This window comes from Littorina saxatilis, linkage group LG14 (assembly GCF_037325665.1).
Source record: "Littorina saxatilis isolate snail1 linkage group LG14, US_GU_Lsax_2.0, whole genome shotgun sequence".
Classification (NCBI taxonomy): Eukaryota; Metazoa; Mollusca; class Gastropoda; order Littorinimorpha; family Littorinidae; genus Littorina; species Littorina saxatilis.
In genome coordinates, this window is record NC_090258.1 from 5394598 (window position 1) to 5417777 (window position 23180).

A 23180-nucleotide genomic window follows, 5' to 3' on the forward strand; every position below is an offset into this window, starting at 1 on the left:
GAACGATGTCATAGGCTGTAATTGTAAACCTTATATTATTTTATATTTGCTCCATTTGAAGTTGTCGAAAATCACATGTTGTGTCAGTAAACCTTCATTTCACCACCAAGGACAATAATTGTCGTCTGGTAGAGCCAAAGAGAGATAATTCACAAATCGAACATGGAATTCCGATAGAGCACTTAAATACCTTGAAATTGATATATAATATGCCGTGACAGAGGCAACATCATCATTATCATATATATATAAAGCTCGTGTTTGTGTGTGTGTGTGTGTGTGTGTGTGTGTGTGTGTGTGTGTGTATGATTGGTAAAGGCTCCGAAACGGCTGCACCGAATGAGACGGGAATTGCAGAGTAGGTTCTTCACCACTCGAGCCGTGTCGTAGGCTAATTTTGGAAAAGTAAACTTGAAAGGTTTCTTAACAAGAAGGGCAAAATTAAGCCCATACGACTCACATGCTTGACCTTGACCTTTACATGACCTTGACCTTCAGGGTCAAGGTCAAATAACTAAACCTAGCAATGACATCATACACTAAGAACTGCTTTACACATTTTTCCTACCAAAATACATGTGACCCAAGGTCAAGGTCATCCAAGGTCATGCAACACAAAGCTGTTAATTCAAGACATAGGAAGTACAATGGTGCTTATTGGCTCTTTCTACCATGAGATATGGTCACTTTTAGTGGTTCACTACCTTATTTTGGTCACATTTCATAAGGGTCAAAGTGACCTTGACCTTGATCATATGTGACCAAATGTGTCTCATGATGAAAGCATAACATGTGCCCCACATAATTTTTAAGTTTGAAACAGTTATCTTCCATAGTTCAGGGTCAAGGTCACTTCAAAATATGTATACAATCCAACTTTGAAGAGCTTCTGTGACCTTGACCTTGAAGCAAGGTAAACCAAACTGGTATCAAAAGATGGGGCTTACTTTGCCCTATATATACTGTTCAAAAAAAGAAACGCATAGCTTGTAATATTTGGTTAATTTAGTTATATGGCTACAAGGATATCCACCAAACTGCAGAAAATGTTTATCTGGTCGTCGACCTTTCGTCCATTGCCACAAGTGAGCTCTGCACGTGACGCATGCGTTATCAGTGGCTACAATGTCAAAATTGCTCATTTGGCATGACCACTCGTCATGCTTCAGTGTAATCTCGTGAAACTCGGGGAATATTGAGCTCTCACCATGTCTTCCAAAACCCATAAAAGCGGATTGTTCGCCACAAAGAAATCAGACGACAATTCAGCGACGAAAGATGGCCCGATTGAGCAGAGAAGACCGCCAAATTGCATTGGGTCGTTTACAAGCAGGCCAAAGTCAAAGTGCAATCGCCAGGCACTTCCACGTGTCCCAGAGCACCATCAGTAGACTGTGGGTCAGGTTTCAAGCCACTGGCTCCGTTGCTGACTTGCCACGAGCGGGAAGACCAAGGGCGACAACTGCTGCTCACGACCGCTTCATACGGCTCCGCCACCTCCGGAATCGTTTCCTGTCGGCCTCATCTTCTGTCCAGGCTCTCCCCGGGCCACACCGATTATCGCATGGTGGTGGAGGCGTCATGGTGTGGGGGGCGATCAATACCGCTGGAAGGAGCACCCTGGTGCACGTCCAAGGGCGCATAACTGCCCAGCGATACGTGGAGGAAATTCTGCGCCCACACGCCCTTCCTCTTCTGGCTGACCAGGATGCCATATTCCAGCAGGACAACGCTCGCCCGCACACAGCATGACTCACCACCCAGTTCCTCACCGACCACCATGTCCAGGTGCTTCCCTGGCCATCCATGTCGCCAGACATGAACCCGATAGAACACCTCTGGGATGAATTGGACAGACGTGTGCGCAGGCGAGAAGAAGCGCCGGCAAATCACCGCGATCTATTGCAGGCACTTCAGGAGGAGTGGGACACCATCCCACAGCAAGATATCCGGCATCTGATCCAGTCCATGCCCAGAAGGTGCCGGGCAGTTGTTGCTGCTCAAGGCAGTCACACCCCCTACTGACTTGACAGCCTCGGCACCCAATCGTATTGATTGACTGATTGATTTGAAGATACAAATGAACTGTGTGTGCATTCAACTGTGTCCATACCAAATTTCAAACAAATAATCTAAATATTGGATTTTCTGTTAATTTTTTCGAAAAATAAAACAAATTTGGCAAGTAGCAACTATGCGTTTCTTTTTTTGAACAGTATATCATACAGGGTGAATCGCGAGACAGAGACAGACAGCGTGGCGGTTCACCACAATCACCTTTGAAGGCGAAGTCCTGTCAAACGGGTTTGAGAATTTTAGAGCTTATTTCTTAGCCCTATATTATCTGTTGTGGCTTCTCAAATGCCAGAACATACAGACAGACAAAAAGCGCTAGACCCCATCACAAACAGAACTCTACATTCCACAGGTTTTTGCCCACACACACACACAAACACACACACACACAGAGAAGCCGTATATATATATGTATATCTATATCTATAAATATATAGAGATAGGTGACAGTGTATTTTTCGCGTGGCTATAAATTGATTCGACCTTTTCACTTTGACAGTAAGAACAACTTACGGGTGCAAGGGAAGCGTTCTGGACAGCGCAGTGACATTCTAAAAATAGTAACTTACAAACGGGAATAAGGATTGAAGCCACACGAAGGCGCAAAACACTGGAGAAGATAAGGAAGAGTTACTGGGAATGGTGAATTCGCCGGGGTGAATCGCGAGACAGAGACAGACAGCGTGGCGGTTCACCACAATCACCTTTGAAGGCGAAGTCCTGTCAAACGGGTTTGAGATTTTTAGAGCTTATTTCTTAGCCCTATATTATCTGTTGTGACTTCTCAAATGCCAGAACATACAGACAGACAAAAGCCGCTAGACCACATCACAAACAGAACTCTACAATACACAGGTTTTTGCCCACACACACACACAAACACACACACACACACAGAGAAGCCGTATATATATATGTATATATATCTATATCTATAAATGTATAGAGATAGGTGAGAGTGTATTTTTCTGCCCACACACACACACAAACACACACACACACAGAGAAGCCGTATATATATATATATGTATATCTATATCTATAAATGTATAGAGATAGGTGAGAGTGTATTTTTCGCGTGGCTATAAATTGATTCGACCTTTTCACTTTGACAGTAAGAACAACTTACGGGTGCAAGGGAAGCGTTGTGGACAGCGCAGTGACATTCTAAAAATAGTAACTTACAAACGGGAATATGGATTGAAGCCACACGAAAGAAGGGAGATAAACGCAAAACACTGGAGAAGATAAGGAAGAGTTACTTATAATGGTGAAATGAACACAAAAACCAAAATCGGTTCAGCGCTGCGCGCTGAGGGCACGTGTTGAAATATCTCATCGATGATATTGTGTCCGGGGTGTAGCTGAATACGGTGTCCAAATTTGAAAAAGATCCACCGAGAACTTTGGCGTTGTGATGTGGTGTAGCGGCTTTGGTGTGTCGGTATGGGGGCCCGGGTAGCTGAGGTGGAACCAAAATCGGTTCAGCGCTGCGCGCTGAGAGCACGTGTTGAAATATCGACCAGGTTGTGTCCTGTCCCGGGTGTACCTGAATATGCCCACCAAATTTGAAGCAGATCCATCGAGAACTTTGGCCGTGCATCGCGAACTCACACACAGACACACAGACACACAGACAGACACAAGTCGTATATATATATAGATACTAGAATGAATACCCGCTTCGCCGGGTAGCCGGCTTCGCCGGGAAGAAGTACTTAGAGCCGTACGCCGGCTTCGCCGGGTCCGAACAATGGACCCGCCAAGCTTAGGTCCCTCCCAGATTCGTGGAATGGGAACAGCACGAAAATGATTCAGTGGCCATAATGCCATTCCTGACCATATCGAGTCCCATCCTTGTCGACGAATGTAACCGTGTTAATCACCTTTGGAGGCGAACTCCACTCAAACAGGATTGAGCAATTTATAGCTTATCTGTAAGCCCTTTTGAACTGTTATGGCTTTTCAAAGGAAGGCCAGTATATACAAATACACAAAAGCCGCCAGACCACATCACAAACAGAAGTGAACAATCCCCAGGTGTTGCTCACATAGAGAGACACACACACACACACACACACACACACACACACACACACACACACACACACACAAACACAGAGAAGCCGTATCTATAGAGAGATAGATGACAGTGTAATTTTCGCGTGGCTATAAATTGATTCGACCTTTGCACTTTTACAGTGAGGATAATTTACGGGTCCAATTTACGTTCTGGACACTGCGGTGACCTTCTAAAAATAGTAACAGAACGCCGGGAATATCCGAAGACGCCCCACTCATACTATAGTGCACAATACGAAGGAAGGGAGGTAAACGCTGAAAACCTGGAGAAGATGAGAAGATAAGGAAGAGTTACCTATAATGGTGAAATGAACACAAAAACCAAAATCGGTTCAGCGCTGCGCGCTGAGAGCACGTGTTGAAATATCTCATCGGTGATATTGTGTCCGGGGTGTAGCTGAATACGGTGTCCAAATTTGAAAAAGATCCACCGAGAACTTTGGCTTTGGTGTGTCGGTATGGGGGCCCGGGTAGCTGAGGTGGAACCAAAATAGCTGAGGTGGAACCAAAATCGGTTCAGCGCTGCGTGCTGAGAGCACGTGTTGAAATATCGACCAGGTTGTGTCCTGTCCCGGGTCTACCTGAATATGCCCACCAAATTTGAAGCAGATACATCGAGAACTTTGGCCGTGCATCGCGAACTCACACACAGACACACACACAGACACACAGACACAAGTCGTATATATATATAGATAGGTGAGGTATTGAATCTCAAAAACTTCAGAGAAAATGGGGAAAATGTGAAAAATAGCTGTTTTTTAGACAACATTTATGGCCCCTGCGACCTTGACCTTGAAGCAAGGTCAAGATGCTATGTATGTTTTTTTGGGCCTTGTCATCATACACCATCTTGCCAAATTTGGTACTGATAGACTGAATAGTGTCCAAGAAATATCCAACGTTAAAGTTTTCCGGACGGACGTCCGGACGTCCGGACGGGGGGGGGGGGGGGGGGGGGGGGGGGGGGGGGACGGACGGACGGACGACTCGGGTGAGTACATAGACTCACTTTTGCTTCGCATGTGTCAAAAAACGGCGAAAAACATTAGATATCATATGAGCAATCGGGGACCCTGCCAGTCTGGGCTGCTTCATCGCTTCACCTCTTCCACGTGCGTCCCGTGTTTTTTCATTATTGTTGGCCACTCCGTGTCTTCGTCTCGATAACCCTGACCCTGGCAAAATCTTGGTCTCAGTTTCAAAGACAGTTTCAGCAAGCCCAGAATCTCTCTCTCTCTCTCTCTCTCTCTCTCTCTCTCTCTCTCTCTCTCTCTCTCTCTCTCTGTCTGTCTGTCTGTCTGTCTGTCTGTCTGTCTCTCTCTCTCTCTCTTTTGTGCGGGCTAATAAATCGTGTATTTCGAACGTGTGCGCTGCGCGCGAACATACATGAGGTTGTGTGTGTGCGTGTGTGTGTGTGTGTGTGTGTGGGTGCGTGCATATAAGTCGCTTACGGTCATAGAAAACGAGTACAGCTCAGTCTCTTTCTCTCTCTCTCTCTCTGTGCGAGCGAATAAGCCGTGTAATTCGAACGCGCTCAGCGCATGTAAAGATACATGCGTGTGTGTGTGTTTGTGTGTGTGTGTGTGTGTGTGTTCGTGTGTGTGTGTGTGTGTGTGTGTGTGTGTGTGTGTGTGTGTGTGTGTGTGTGTGCACGGATAGGTGCGCATATACGTCGCGTACGGACATAGGAAATGGGTACATCTAGTTCTCAATAAGTGTTAAACAGACTGTATATTAAGAACAGGCTTAACCCAATTTCTCACATGCTGGTCCAAAGACTTCAAAGATCTGTTGCTCCGATGGCCTTGGCGTCAGAAGTGTTCCATTTGGGAGAAGGAAGTCGTCACCTCGGACACCATTGAAGTTACCGAGCAACCCTCTAGTTTTGTTCTGGAAGGTATTGGGTACACCCACAGATACTTCAAGCGACTTGGTTCTCAATGACACACCAAAGGAGATACCTGCAGAAAACAAATGTATCGTGAAGATACATGTAGAGGCAGACACAGAAGAATTCATGCAGCCAGAAAAAGCACACGTAGCAAAAACGAAACCTGTTTCTGTCTGACCTGCTACAAATCTAATTCTTACCAGGTTTTTTTTAAATGCGAGTAGAAATTAAAATTTGGTTGACGATGTGTTGCAGTATGCATGGATTATACACTTGCTTTGCTTGTCCTATTAAAAGCAACTTGTTACCCGTTTCAAACCAGGGGTGTTGCTAGACATTTTCATGTTGGGACATTTGGCCGAAACTGTCAGAAAGCTTTAGGACATCTTGGAAAATTTTCGGCTATTATTTTGGCTCATACAAAGTCACCGCAACATTGAAGCAGAAGATTCAAGAGGGGAACACTAATACATACAATCATTGTCTTTGGAACACAGATTACAGGGGCGGAGCAGTTAAGCCAGAGGGGGGGGGGGGGGTACAACCTGGAGTCCAGGGTCCCGTTGGGGGGTCTGGGGGACTAAGCCCCCTTGAAGCTGAAGAATGTTAGCTATTTTATAAACAATGTGTGGCTTATCCTTGATTTTACACAGGATCAACTGGTGTCAGCCATCACTCATTATTTCTTTTAACGTTTGTATTAAATAATGGCAATTTATCTTCACTGATATCTGCTCCCGACATCATTATAGTATGGTTAGAAGGAAGACATGTCGCATACTGTGACAATTAAACAATTAACTCTTCCCCCGGCTTTACAGACAGAAAAATAAATAAATTCACAGACAGAATGTGTTGGGTTTTTTTTTTTTTTTTTTGGGGGGGGGGGCAGCCGGAGGGACGGGGAGGGGGGTCAGGAACCCCTGTAACACCCCCCCCCCCCTAATCCGCCCCTGGATTATATGTAACTACATCAGACACCATGCAGTTCTCTGCAACTTTTTCAAACCTTTAACTTTAATTTCTTGAAAGTAAAACTCTTCCAATCTTGTGCTCATCTTGACAAGCCTTGGGAAATATAAACATCAATAAAACAAGAAGGGCAAAGCCCATACGACTCACATGCTTGACGTTGACCTTTACATGACCTTGACCTTCAGGGTCAAGGTCAAATAACTAAACCTAGCAATGACATCATACACTAAGAACTGCTTTACACATTTTTCCTACCAAAATACATGTGACCTTGACCCAAGGTCAAGGTCATCCAAGGTCATGCAACACAAAGCTGTTAATTCAAGACATAGGAAGTACAATGGTGCTTATTGGCTCTTTCTACCATGAGATATGGTCACTTTTAATGGTTCACTACCTTATTTTGGTCACATTTCTTAAGGGTCAAAGTGACCTTGACCTTGATCATATGTGACCAAATGTGTCTCATGATGAAAGCATAACATGTGCCCCACATAATTTTTAAGTTTGAAACAGTTATCTTCCATAGTTCAGGGTCAAGGTCACTTCAAAATATGTATACAATCCAACTTTGAAGAGCTCCTGTGACCTTGACCTTGAAGCAAGGTAAACCAAACTGGTATCAAAAGATGGGGCTTACTTTGCCCTATATATCATATATAGGTGAGGTATTCAATCTCAAAAACTTCAGAGAAAATGGGAAAAATGTGAAAAATAGCTGTTTTTTAGACAACATTTATGGCCCCTGCGACCTTGACCTTGAAGCAAGGTCAAGATGCTATGTATGTTTTTTTGGGGCCTTGTCATCATACACCATCTTGCCAAATTTGGTACTGATAGACTGAATAGTGTCCAAGAAATATCCAATGTTAAAGTTTTCCGGACGGACGGACGGACGACTCGGGTGAGTACATAGACTCACTTTTGCTTCGCATGTGAGTCAAAAAACCGTGTAGGGTGAGCCATTTTGCTTGGAAAATGGACAAACTTTGGCCGATTTAGGCGAATGCTCTTCGGACATTTGGCCGATAGGGACATGAAAGTTTCGGCCAAAGTAAAACAAAAATTGGCGATTGGCCGAAGGACCGACCCAATTCCTTTTGTATGTCTTTGTATTTCTGGCCATTTTCCCATCTCTACCCATGAACAAACAGATGTTAGGTTCGTGGTTTTCTGCATGCATTCCTTTTGTGTTATCCACGCAGGGGCGGATCCAGGGGGGGGGGGGGGGGGTTCCGGGGTTTCCGGAACCCCCCCCCCCCAGCCTAAAAAAAAAAAAAAGAATAAATAAATTTGAAAAGAAAGAAATCTGATGGCTCAGATTGCACCAGATTGCTCCATTTTCCTTGGTTTTTATTAAAAAAAATTCCGAGGGGGGGGGGGGGGTGCCCCCAGACCCCCCTAAGAGCCGGCCGTTGTCTTCTAAGTTTGTTTGTTTGTTTGTTTGTTTAACGCCCAGTCCACCACGAAGGGTGATATCAGGGCGGTGCTGCTTTGACATTTAACGTGCGCCACACACAAGACAGGAGTCGCAGCACAGGCTTCATGTCTCACCCAGTCACATTATTCTGACACCGGACCAACCAGTCCTAGCACTAACCCCATAATGCCAGACGCCAGGCGGAGCAGCCACTAGATTGCCAATTTTAAAGTCTTAGGTATGACCCGGCCGGGGTTCGAACCCACGACCTCCCGCTCACTGTGTCTTCTAAGTGACGGTTTTGGAAAGTAGTTGGGTAATTTGCTTGCTCAGGTTGAACCAGATCGGTAAATTATCCTTGTTTTGATCCGAATGTGTCTTCTTAAATCTACTTTATTGAAGGTGTATTAGGGGAAGTTTCGTGGCTCAAATTGCACCAGATTGCCCCATTTTCCTTGTTTTTATCAACATGTTCCGGGGGGAGGCATACCCCCTGACGCCCCTAGGAGGTTCGAACGCTTCGCGCCCTCAACTAAACGCTTCGCGTCGTCGAATTGTCCCTAAAAGAAATTTGGAAACCCACCCTTTAAAATGATGTGATCCGCCCCTTCCACTACATTGATATCAAGGCCTATTATAATGTTACTGAGTAATTATGCAGGTTGCAGCATCAACAATTAATAATAACAACAGCAACAACGACGACAATAGAACGGACATCGACAAACAACAACTGGTCCTGCATTACCAAATAAGTTGAAGGAACGTTATAAACAAACAAACCAAGAAAACAACAACAACAACAACAACAACAACAACAACAACAACAACAACAACACAACAACAACAACAACAACATAAGAGCATAAGCGTACCTGTTGGAAAGGCAATTTGTACAGTGTCGTTCTTTCTCTGAAGCAGCACATCGTCCTCGTCCAGAATGAAATCAGGATCGTTTTTGAATCTCCTGCTGTAATCTTCGTCGTTTACGAAGATGATCAAGGCTGCAACACACACACACACAGACACAGACACAGACACACACACACACACACACACACACACACACACACACACACACACACACACACACACATAGACACAGAAAGAATGACAGACACGTACATACGGTATAATTACAGACGCACGCGAAGACACATAGGTATCCTTAGCGGATAATGACTTTATTCAGTTATTCTGCAGAATAACAGAAATGCTGGAGAAAAACTGTTTGTTTCTGCAGCATTTCTGCATAATGTCATCTTTCGCGAGAGCAACGTTTTTTTCTGCAGTAAAATTGAAATCAAGAATGCTGCAGTAAAACGGTAATGTTGTTTTACTGGAGAAAATCTGTTTACACTTTTTCTTCAACATTTTGGCATTATTCAGTTATTCTGCAGAAAAACAGAAATGCTGGAGAAAAACTGTCTTTTCTGCAGCATTTCTGCATAATGTCATCTTTCGCCGAAGCAACGGGTTTTTCTGGAGCAAAACATTTTACTGCAGTAAAATTGAAATCAAGAATGCTGCAGTAAAACGGTGCTGTTGTTTTACTGCAGAAAACCTGTTTACACTTTTTCTGCAGCATTTTGTACTGGCTCATTATAATGTTGGAGCACGCGAGCCCCCCTCTGTCGAGAGATGGACTTATCCAGAATTACCAATAGTTGTGCATGACACGAATGTATTTTTTCTGTCTGACTTCCTTTCCGCCACTCTCCTTCTTTCTCTCTCTCTTTCTTACAAACAGACACACACACACACACACACACACACACACACACACACACACACACACACACACACACACACACACACACACACACACACACACACACACAGTGACTCACACAGATCTCATACATACAAAACACACACTCATACGCACATAGACGGACACACACCTTTACAAACAAACACACACACACACACTCATACACACACAAACTCATGCACACACACATACACACACACTCTCTCTCTCTTTCTTACACACACACACACACACACACACACACACACACACACACACACACACACACACACACACGCACACACACACACACACACACGAGTACAGACTCATGCACGCGCGCACACACACACACACATAAACAGTAACACTAACACATGTGCACAAAATGAACACACACACACACACACACACCGCGCGAGAGAGAAAGACTACAGGGAAGCATGACGTCATGATGCATTATAATTGACGTCAAAGACTTTCGACCGTGACATAATCTTCTTACAAGAGCTCGGAACATAGAGCTTAAACAATGACCACGAGTTGATTACTGGAAAATAAACCACGAGTGGGTATTTGCAGGCGCTTGGTAATTCACGAGTGTGCGGAGCACACGTAATTCACGAGTGTGCGGAGCACACGAGTGAATTACCAAGCGGCTGCAAATACCCACGAGTGGTTTATTTTCCAGTAATCAACGAGTTGTCGTCATTGTTTAAGCTATTTATACAAAGAACAACACGGGTCGAACATGCAGTCATGCAGACGACATTTTGTAGGCAATTTCATTTCAGCCTAATCACTCAGAGTGTCAAATGCGCGTCATTCAAACAGTCCCTATTGTTTTACTTTATTCTTAGTCTTCGACTCGTCGGCATTATACTTGTCTCGTCTAAATATCGGACCCTATTGCTACGATTAAAACACAATAGCGTTTATATAGCTATTCTGACATTACATTCTGTGTTAAAATCATGTTTTTGTCAGCAACAAGGACCAGAATGGTCCATGTCGTTGACTGATTGCAGACGACGGTTCCCTTTCCGCATGAAGCCACGGAAATAACCGAACATTGAAAAACCCACGGACATGTATTACGGAGAAAACTCGGGATAACCGGATGTTTAGCATTACGTCAATATGCTAGGAATCATATGACGTCATGACGTATCATGCTTGCCTACGTAGATTGTATGTTCGAAAGTCTGACTTCTGGTGTGAATTCGCGTGGTGAAGACTGCGGTAAATCTGTAGATGATAAGAGAACAAGGATTGTCTCAGAAGAAGCGACTAAATGTTTCAGACCGGTAACTTCATTTCAACATTGCACTTCTATGTGACAGGAGAGTTTGCTGATTTTGTGTTAAACATTGGAGAGATCGTCTGCTAGAATCAGAGATAGGTCGCTTCAGATTGCAGCTTCTGGAAATTTGCAAGGTTTGTTGCCTGTTAAAGAACTGGATTTTACACGTAATGTATGTCATGTACAGTAAGCAACAACAAAAACACACACAAAGCAAATGGCATCGTCTGTCGACTAGTCACAAAAACAAACCTGGCGAGGTATGCGTGTACTTTATACACGTCAGCCATTGTTGTTACAGTTTTGAGTCAACGTTGTATTCTTCCGCAACAGGGTCCAATCGTCTGGGTTTCAAATGATGTCATGTTCTAAAAATAAATTCTAGTATTGATTATTTTTTAGCCCTCTTTATTCTTACTTCGAATAATCCACGTGTGATTTTGGTGTAATCAAAGTAGTTCGTTCTAATTTCTCACTTGTCTAAAAATAATCAACTAGATTCAATCCACCCCTCGGTTGCATTACAGGAGTTGTATAAAAACTATTATACAACTCCTGCAATGCAACCGAGGGGTGGATTAAATCTAGTTGATTATTTTTAGACAAGTAAGAAATTAGAACGAACTACTTAGATTAAACCCAAAAATCACACGTGGATTATTCGAAGTAAGAATAAAGAGGGTTAAAAAATAACCAACACTAGAATTTATTTTTAGAACATTTGAAACCCAGACGATTGGACCCTGTTGCGGAAGAATACGTACAATGTTGACTCAAAACTGTAACAACAATGGCTGACGTGTATGACTAGTCGACAGACGATGCCATTTGCTTTGTGTGTGTTTTTGTTGTTGCTTACTGTATAATAATAATGCAAACTTTCATAGCGCTATTCTAGAAAAATGTCTACTCTTAGCGCTTTACAATACATACATCGACCAAGCATACTATACACGCACAGGCAAAGAAACCGACCAAACATAACCAACAAACTATACATGCACAGGCAAAGAAAACGACCAACCATACAATACACGCACAGGCAAAGATAACGACCAAACATAAACAAACATACTATGACCAATCATAACCAACATACTATACGCGCGCAGGCAAAGAGAACAATCAGCACATGTAATAATTACTGACAACTAATGATGCAGGCATACAATGACATACATTACGTGTAAAATCCAATTCTTTAACAGGCAACAAACCTTGCACATTTCCAGAAGCTGCAATCTGAAGCGACCTATCTCTGATTCTAGCAGACGATCTCTCCAATGTTTAACACAAAATCAGCAAACTCTCCTGTCACATAGAACGTCCATTAGGCCCTATATAGTGCAATGTTGAAATGAAGTTACCGGTCTGAAACATTTAGTCGTTTCTTCTGAGACAATCCTTGTTCTCTTATCATCTACAGATTTACCGCAGTCTTCACCACGCGAATTCACAAGTCAGACTTTCGAACATGTACATATACAATCTACGTAGGCAAGCATGATACGTCATGACGTCATATGATTCCTAGCATATATTGACGTAATGCTAAACATCCGGTTATCCCGAGTTTTCTCCGTAATACATGTCCGTGGGTTTTTCAATGTTCGGTTATTTCCGTGGCTTCATGCGGAAAGGGAACCGTCGTCTGCAATCAACGACATGGACCATTCTGGTCCTTGCTGCTGACAAAAACGTGACATGATTTTAACACAGAATGTAATGTCAGAATAGCTATATAAACGCTATTGTGTTTTAATCGTAGCAATGGGGTCCGATATTTAGACGAGACAAGTATAATGCCGACGAGTCGGAGACTAAGAATAAAGTAAAAGAATAGGAACTATTTGAATGACGCGCATTTCACACTCTGAGTGATTAGGCTAAAATGAAATTGCCTACAAAATGTCGTCTGCATGACTGCATGTTCGACCCGTGTTGTTCGTTGTATAAATAGCTTAAACAATGACCACGAGTTGATTACTGGAAAATAAACCACTCGTGGGTATTTGCAGCCGCTTGGTAATTCACTCATGTGCTCCGCACACTCGTGAATTACCAAGCGGCTGCAAATACCCACTCGTGGTTTATTTTCCAGTAATCAACTCGTGGTCATTGTTTAAGCTCTATTTATACTACCCCAGGGGGCGACGAATACAAACGCTACTTTGCAAGGTCGTTCGTTTTTCTCCAGAAAAACTGTCACAGACAATTCTGAAGAAAAAGTTAATCGCAATAATGCTGCAGAAAACATTATGCTTCAGAAAAACTGTTTTACTGCAGTAAAAAACGTTGCTTCGGCGAAAGATGACATTATGCAGAAATGCTGCAGAAAAGACAGTTTTTCTCCAGCATTTCGGTTTTTCTCCAGAATAACTGAATAATGTCATAATCCGCCAAGAGCCAGTACAAAATGCTGCAGAAAAAATGTAAACAGGTTTTCTGCAGTAAAACAACAGCACTTTACTGCAGCATTCTTGATTTCAATTTTACTGCAGTAAAATGTTTTTCTGCAGAAAAAAACGCTGCTTCGGCAAAAGATGACATTATGCAGAAATGCTGCAGAAAAGAACGGTTTTTCTCCAGCATTTGTCTTTTCTGCAGAATAACTGAATAAAGTCACAATCCGCCAAGGATGCACAGGCACACACACAGTCACTGCAGAAATACTCACAGTCCCAAACTCAAGAACATAAGATAAAGTAAGAGATATTAGTGTCATTTCGAAGACCCTACATTAATCAAGTCAGTTAAAAATAATAGGCGGGTCAGAATAATCGGATGTTTTGTGTTCATGGTCGGAAGTCATCAGTACGACTGCGACAACGTCTTCTACTACATACTACCGTTGCTTCAACCACTTCTACGACCACTACCTATACCACGACCACAACAAGTAATACACTATCAACTAACAATACAATAGTGATAGAACCGGCACGGTTGGCCTAGTGGTAAGGCGTCCGCCCCGTGATCGGGAGGTCGTGGGTTCGAACCCCGGCCGGGTCATACCTAAGACTTTAAAATTGGCAATCTAGTGGCTGCTCCGCCTGGCGTCTGGCATTATGGGGTTAGTGCTAGGACTGGTTGGTCCGGTGTCAGAATAATGTGACTGGGTTAGCCATGAAGCCTGTGCTGCGACTTCTGTCTTGTGTGTGGCGCACGTTAAATGTCAAAGCAGCACCGCCCTGATATGGCCCTTCGTGGTCGGCTGGGCGTTAAGCAAACAAACAAACAAACAAACAATAGTGATACAATACAATACAAAACAATACAATACAATACAACACAATACAATACAATACAATACAATACAACACAATACATATAGGTTACACACTCCGAGTTCTGATTATCTTGCATATTTTCCCGAGCATATTTTCATGTATTACCGAGCCTTTGGCGAGGTAATACCTGAAAATCGACCCGAGGGAAAATATGCAAGATATTCAGGACGAGGTGTGTAAGCTATTTATCCCATTACTCCGACGTTTTCATTAAAAACACTTACTTTTTTCACTAAAACCTGCCCGTGCCTGTTTTCAGCTTGCCAAAAGCCTCCGCTGTCGAAATTCATGTCAATGAATTCATGCGCAAAGCTAGTTCCCATTTGTCAGCATAATAGACGGCGTCATTCGACTTGTATGTGGACATTCAGTCATTCATATAGCTTATAAAAAGGTCTGCTATTTCAATTTGCTTTTACATTTTGAAAGTCATTTTAAAATATCCCTGTGTATAATTGACATCGGCTCTCGTTATACTCAATTCGGCATACCGGGTTTATATTTTTATCAGAATTGCGCACGATAATGGCAGCGCAACAAATTCAGTTCGGGCCGTGCTGGTTTGATCGTTGACCCAAGTCAGTTCGGATGCAGTGTTACTGTTTGTCAGTCGGGGATAGAAATGTTGGCTGTCATCGCGCTGTTCTGTTTCGGTTTTCACACGTGGATCACTTACATATTCAGTCGTCGGGTTTAGGTGAGCCAAAGCTTCAATACTTCGCCTGTTGTAGACGTTAAGCAATAAAGCTTGGAAGTTGTATGTCGGCACTGAGAGTCGGTCGCGGAACATCGCTTTCTACTTTGTCCCGGTCTTGAGTTTGAACACCTAAGGTTGGATACATCTAACACCTCACATCCTCTTCTCTTCCCCATATATCTTAACTGCATCTCCAACTTATTTTCGTCTTCTTCTTTTCATTTTGATGCCACTCCCTCATTTGTCGCTGAACCCCGCAGTTGACTCGACTCGGATTCACACAAGCCCATCTAGCAGACGACAGTTCGAACAGTCTTGAACAGCACGGTTGCAAGCAGATTCAGCTAGCAATCGAAGCAAAACACTTAAAGCCAAAGCAAATAACCAAATGAGAAAACCTAACGTTTGATTTGGCGTCATGGTGACTCTTCTGATTATTTTTTTGGCGTTGGAATGGATCTCAACGGGTTCTCAGCTACGACAACTTTTCCAGAGTTATGCACCGCAGGCATGCCTTCAACAATCGATGTCAGTTTCAGATTGACTGGGTTGTGTTTTGATTGCTCTCTCTCTCTCTCTCTCTCTCTCTCTCTCTCTCTCTCTCTCTCTCTCTCGTGCTCTCTCTCTCTCTCTCTCTCTCTCTCTCTCTCTCTCTCTCTTTCTCTCTCTCGCTCTCTCTCTCTCTCCCTCTCTCTCTCACGGTTCTGTGTAGATGGCTGTCTGTGTAAAAATTAGGGAGTATTGTCCCTTGATCCCACTCGCGATACTCGTTGAACATGCCTTTGACCATGCAGTCGCTTCAGCCAGCGAAATATCTCGACTCCGCTCTTTAAATCCATGCAGAATGTGCGTATCGTTTGAAGTATTTTTTATTTTCTCAATATTGACGCATGTAGGCCTGTACCTATACGTGATATTGACTTTGACACCACATAATATTTCAGTCGTATGTTGAAAAAAGTAGTCCATCTGTAAACTCTGAATATGCAGATGACCTCTATAAATTATTCAATTGTACTCTGAAATCAAAGACAATGACCGTTGAAATCGAAACTCAGTTGTGATGGGTTATCCATATGGTTGTGATGGATTATCCAGAATAATCACCTCTTCAGCTAACAGAGACAAAGAGGCAGGTCATGGGATAAAACACAATACAATACATGATAATCTCAACTGCAGAAATGTATGTACATTGTGATTGCATACATTCTTACCCGCCTTGGTGTTTGGATCCAGCTGGACGAACACTCTGATGTCGTTTTCTCGAGCCCCAAAGGCGGAAAAGATCGTGGAGTTGGTGAGTGCGCCTGTGTCTGTCTCTGCCAGATCGGTGCGAGCTTGCAGGATGAAGGAGAAGCGACGAATGGTCAGGTTCACCAACGTGTATTCACCCCATCCGTTGAACAAGTATTCCTCCTCATCCAGGGTAAGGAAATACGGATCACAGCACAGCCAAGCTTCGATAAAAAAAATAATACATGATCAATTTGCATTTCTGTTTATTAAAGCGAGATTGATCCAAATTTCGGCGCATTCAGAGATGAATAAATTTCCCATTTTGTAAAAATGACTTTTCAGTGTTTGAGGACTTCAAGATTCAGTGGAATTTATGTTAAAGGAATCCTATGTTCAATTCATGCAAGGTTGAAAGTTGTGTATCTTTGACCCGTCTTCTCCGCCTCCCATAAATTAGCACAGACACCGCCAGGCTTTTACATACAGTACAAACACCCTTTCGTTTGAACACTTACAACCAGAGAACACCGTAGTAGCTCTTCGTAGAGAGAGAGAGAGCGAGTATTTTTCAAAGAATTTAATAATAATAATAAAGTGTATTTATATTGCGCCTATCCCTTACAAAAGACAAAAATATTTGGCTCTAAGCGCATTACAACATGTGTAGGGACTTGGTACAATCAAGTCTGACAAATACAATAACACAATATACAGTCGGTCTCTTAGGTGAAACTGGGAAAGGCAGCTTCGACATTAAACACTGCTACTAAAAGATCCTCTAACAATGCATACTGCTTTACAATATGCATTTATGTATACATATAGCTAAAGAACATCGAGTTAATAGGAATTAGAAAAGGTTCTTATAATAAAACTATCTAGCGAACGACGAAGAAGAAGAAGAATAAAACTATCAATGTCAATGTATAACAAGTCATTCAACGTAAATGGCCAAAGAACAACAATAAAGCAATGATGATAAAACAGTTATACTCAATGGCTAATAACGAGTCAGAACTAAATAGTATCGACACAAGATTAAAACAGAACATATTCCTGGAGACACATTTATACATGTATCAAATAATCAATATACAAAATACAGCCCTCGCACACTCGCACACACACGCCAAGGCACGCGTAGTCGCACTCATACACCGCGAAGTTTTGAAAGTTTGAACGTAGGCAGCGAAAGCTCTAAATCGTTTCGTGTACTGTTCAGGGGCGGATCAGTTCATTTTATGGGGGTTGGTTTCCCAAAGTATATTGTGAAGATATGGGTGTGAAGGCGCGAAGCGCCGAGCTGACGGCGCCAAGCGCCTAGCTTGCTAGGGGGGTCCGGGGGCATGCCCCCCCGGAAAAGTTTGAAAAAAAGGATGCAAAATGGTGCAATCTGGTGCATTCTGAGGATGATCATTACCAGTTTCAGGCAGCAGATTTTGTCACTGATTAATACCTCAAAAATTGAAACTCAACCCCAAAAAACACAAAAAAATATTTTTATTTTTTGGCTGGGGGGGCGGGGTGTCCGGAAACCCCAGACCCCCCCCCCCCTCGTCCGCCCCTGCTGTTCCATGGCCTGTCAGACGTCGACTGTTTGAATGACTTTTCGTGAATCATTCCGAACTTTGACACAAACATAGGATCCACTGGCCTGACTTATTTTCCCCTGTATACTAAGATCTCTTTTACTCCACTGTTTAATCATGGCATCAAGACTCTCCATTTTGAGTTTCCAGTTTTCCTCGATGTCTTTTGCCATTTTACAACTACTAAATTTAATCCCTAAAATTTTAATTTCCTTAACAACGTGGAAAGGCAGATTAGGTTCCGTTGGTTCTCTCCCCATTCTCAAAGCTTTCGTTTTATCTAAGTTTAATTGTAGCCCCGAGACTTTGCTAAATTGGTTCAATATGTTCATTGCCATGTTAGCATCATCTCGGTTTTTTAGCTCACGTAAGTGTAGCCTATGCGATCGTAACTTTGTCTGTCTGTGCGTGCGTGCGTATGTGCGTGCGTGCGTGCGTGCGTGTGTATGTCTGTGGTAGAAACTCTAACATTTGAAGACGTCACATTACATTGACGTCACATTATGACGTAAGAGGGTTAGACGTCACGCGAAGTAAGTACTGAAAGTCTCGGTCATTATTATTTTGAGCGGGCCGAGACTAGTTGGCAGTCGTGTCCCTGTAAGTAGGCTACATGCAGACAGACAGATCTAGATCTAGTGTCTCGCTTTCTTGCACAGTTTCACCTATGCTCTTTCTCTGTGTGTGTGTGTGTGTGTGTGTGTGTGTGTGTGTGTGTGTGTGTGTGTGTGTGTGTGTGTGTGTGTGTGTGTGTGTGTGTGTGTGTGTGTGTGTACCCCCGTTTCCACAGGTTTGGTTGCCTAAATCACCATAAGGCAACCATCCACACGTGGATGGCAACCTAAACTCTGGATGGCAACCTAATTGTGTGGATGGTCGCTTCATTTAACACCGTTAAATTGACTTTTTTGACGGAAAGAATGTCATAACAATGTTCAAAATGACATTCTTTCCGTCCTCTATAGGCGACGAAATAGGTCAAATTTTGTGCATTTTTTAGTGCAAAATTCTTCGATGCCGGAGCGAGTACTGCACCCAGTGCTGTTGTAGTGCAAGTGCACTAGAAAGGCACTACACCCAGTGCCGCCTCTTAGGTAACCATCCACACTTTAGGTACGTGTGTGTGTGTGTGTGTGTGTGTGTGTGTGTGTGTGTGTGTGTGTGTGTGTGTGTGACGGAGTGATTGAGTTTGTGTTACTGTTTGTCGATTTCTTACGTGAGCCTTGATGGCTTCGCCTCCTGTTAAAAACAGGGTTGTATCATCTGCCATTTGTTTTATTTTTATGACCGTACCATCCTGATTAATCATGTTCGGTGTAGTTATTCCAACTATAGGGCTGTTTCTTATCTTAATCGCCAACAGTTCCACCGCCAAGACGAAAGCCAACGGCGAAAACGGGCAACCCTGTCGAATTCCACTAAATACGTTAAACCTCTCCGATAACCAACCTCCATGATTTATACAGCTTGTAGTACCCTTTATCAAAATCTCCACCCACTTTTTAAAACTAGATCCAAATCCAAATCTGTCAAAAACATTAAGAAGTAGCGACTTTGATATACTGTCAAAAGCCTGCTTTTTTAAAATCCAGGGCAAGCAGATAACCCGCTTTTCCACTAACATTGAAGTAGTTAACCGCATCATCAATCGTTCTAATCACTGTTGATATATTTCTGTCTTTTAGGTAACCAACCTGATCTACACTGATTAGTTCATTAATTACTAAACCCATTCTTATTGCCAAAACTTTAGCTAGAATCTTATAATCAGTATTAGTTAAAGTAATTGGTCTCCAATTACTTAATCGTTCTCTATCCAAATCTTTTCCTTTATGCAATAATATTATCACCCCTTGATTTTGCGTATATGATAACTCTTCCCTTTCAAATGATTCATTAAATGAATCAACAAGCAATCTGTTTATCTTGCTCCAAAATACTTTCATAAAATCAATAGAAATTCCATCAATCCCAGGGGCCGAGCCATTTTTCATGCTACACAGAGCGTCGGCTGCTTCTGCTTCTGCGGGAGTAACTAACCCCTCACATAAACGTGACTGTTCTTCACTAAGGCGTGGAACAAATTCTTGCGACAAAAAGTCCAAACTATCTTTTACCGTGTTTTCAGGATCAGTTTTCAGGCTATACAAAAGTGTGTAATATTCTTTTTGTTCTTGTAAAACCCTCTTACTTGTCATCAAAACTGACAAAGTACTCTCCAACTAGGTCCCTGAGGTCCTCACCCCAGCTGCTCCTCACAGTCCCAAGAGCTAAACTAAAATCAGCTGGACAAAGATCATTCAGATATCAAGTCCCTACACTCTGGAACTCACTTCCCCTAGTCTCCTTCACTACCGTCATTTAAGATTAAACTGAAGACTCACCTGTACAAATCTGCCTTTTACTAAAATGAACAAAGTAATTAGGACATTGAAGCTGTGGTGTAATGTGTGCATGTGACTTGTGAGTGAATGTGCTGAATGATACGTTTGCTTGTTGACTAGTTGTTAGTTGTTTGATTTGTTGCCCCACAGTCTATGTTACATCTTCGTTCTGTTTTAGATAGGTACGCTTTTATGTGAGTTATATTTTATTGTCAGACTTTTTATGTGTAACTATGTGTCTATTACTTATCTTACGTGTTTTTGTGTGGGTTTTTTCATCTTTTTAAAAACAATTTTTCTAGATTATTTTATATTACTATAAGTGGTCGTTGTCTATAAATTGTTTTTAATGCTTGTATGTTATTTCTTACAAAAAAACTTTTTATGTAAAATGTTAGATTTTAATGTCTAATGTAAAGCGCCATGAGACTGCCATTCGGCGGTGAACAGCGCTATAAAAGAATTTTTATTATTATTATTATTAAAATGTCCTGCAGTCGAGGCAGCTAACTTGAAGACGCTTGTTTTTGGAACCTCGATCTCTTCTAAAGCCTCGTGCAATCTATTACGTCAAAGTAAAGAAACGTCACTCTGAAAGTGTGGCGTGACGTGTTAGTTCTAAAACTTCATCGAGGGTAATTAGCGAGCGCAATTGTTTTTCTTCTATAATGACGTTTGTCTCGGTGACTTTGGCATCATAAGCAGTGGAAAAACAGGTCCCTGCCAGACTTGCTTGACATGACCTCGTTTACATGATATACACACGTGTGATTTGAACGATTATTATCTCACGAGTGTCTCTCTCACGTATGTAGGATAAATACGAAGACGAGTTCCAAACAAGAAGGGCAAAGCCCATACGACTCACATGCTTGACCTTGATCTTTACATAGCAATGACATCATACACTAAGAACTGCTTTACACATTTTTCCTACCAAAATACATGTGACCTTGACCCAAGGTCAAGCAACACAAAGCTGTTAATTCAAGACATAGGAAGTACAATGGTGCTTATTGGCTCTTTCTACCATGAGATATGGTCACTTTTAGTGGTTCACTACCTTATTTTGGTCACATTTCATAAGGGTCAAAGTGACCTTGACCTTGATCATATGTGACCAAATGTGTCTCATGATGAAAGCATAACATGTGCCCCACATAATTTTTAAGTTTGAAACAGTTATCTTCCATAGTTCAGGGTCAAGGTCACTTCAAAATATGTATACAATCCAACTTTGAAGAGCTCCTGTGACCTTGACCTTGAAGCAAGGTAAACCAAACTGGTATCAAAAGATGGGGCTTACTTTGCCCTATATATCATATATAGGTGAGGTATTGAATCTCAAAAACTTCAGAGAAAATGGGAAAAATGTGAAAAATAGCGTTTTTTTAGACAACATCTATGGCCCCTGCGACCTTGACCTTGAAGCAAGGTCAAGATGCTATGTATGTTTTTTGGGGCCCTGTCATCATACACCATCTTGCCTAATTTGGTACTGATAGACTGAATAGTGTCCAAGAAATATCCAACGTTAAAGTTTTCCGGCCGGCCGGCCGGCCGGACGGACGGACGGACGGACGGACGGACGGACGGACGGACGGACGGACGGACGGACGGACGACTCGGGTGAGTACATAGACTCACTTTTGCTTCGCATGTGAGTCAAAAAACATCGAACCCAAACACACGCTGTTTGGTTTAGATCCAGTCATACCCCCCAAACCAGCTTTCAGTCCATCCTCTTACCTTTCGTTCCATGTATTATGTTTGTCTGTACGTATAGATTAAAGTGTGCCCCCGAAGCGATTTGTAAACACAACATTTGCAGGCGTCAAAAACGCCATTGAAAAGCTCAACCACGCGCGTTTTAGATCTATTTTCGTGGTTTACTTAAACTGTCAGATCTGCCCACAGGCGGAAGGTATCGTTCACTGGACCACCACTATCATAAGACTACAAGGTATGTCACTCAGCTTCGAGTCTTGCTCAACTTACTTCAGACAAAAAATATGCAGAAAATAAATTCCAATGTCGAGGACCTTTGTATTTTTACAAATACCAGGATAGATGACTGTTCTAACTATATATGTACCTTTTATGTTTATAACTGTCTGTCTTATTATGATAGTGGTGGTCCAGTGAACGATACCTTCCGCCTGTGATCTGCCCAAGGCCGCATCGCAGATTAAAACTCATACCACAGTCGGAAGGCTCAGAGATTGTTTTACAAGATACATATATTTCGTTGTTCTAGTCCGAGTGAATTTGAAGAAATGGCGAGTTTGAAATGCCCATTGTTTCGCTAAAAACGCGACTGTTTCCATGTGACGTCGCAAAGAAGGAGTGGACCTACTTACACACAGCAAACATTTTGAAATCTCCGAAGCTGCTGCGCTTGCACAAAGATGACGCAAGGATAGTGTTCGACTCGGCTCTTTGACTCGGTAAACATCGGAACTTCCGATTACGTTCGTC

General features: G+C 42.6%; 2 protein-coding genes across 3 annotated transcripts in view; one reads left to right on the top strand and one right to left on the bottom strand.

Moving 5' to 3' along the window:
* Window positions 1–23180, top strand: part of LOC138946978 (uncharacterized) — a 271906-nt gene that overhangs the window by 229925 nt on the left and 18801 nt on the right. The gene's annotated exons all lie outside the window — the stretch shown is intronic.
* LOC138946972 (mucin-like protein) overlaps window positions 1–23180 on the bottom strand; it is a 254265-nt gene that overhangs the window by 51748 nt on the left and 179337 nt on the right. For both annotated transcript variants that reach the window (XM_070318397.1, XM_070318396.1), the window contains exons 11-13: window positions 16708–16950; window positions 9323–9451; window positions 5925–6122 (exon numbers count right to left, since the gene is read on the bottom strand). In XM_070318397.1, the coding sequence (XP_070174498.1) occupies window positions 5925–6122; window positions 9323–9451; window positions 16708–16950 (570 nt within the window). The remainder of the gene's footprint in view (window positions 1–5924; window positions 6123–9322; window positions 9452–16707; window positions 16951–23180) is intronic.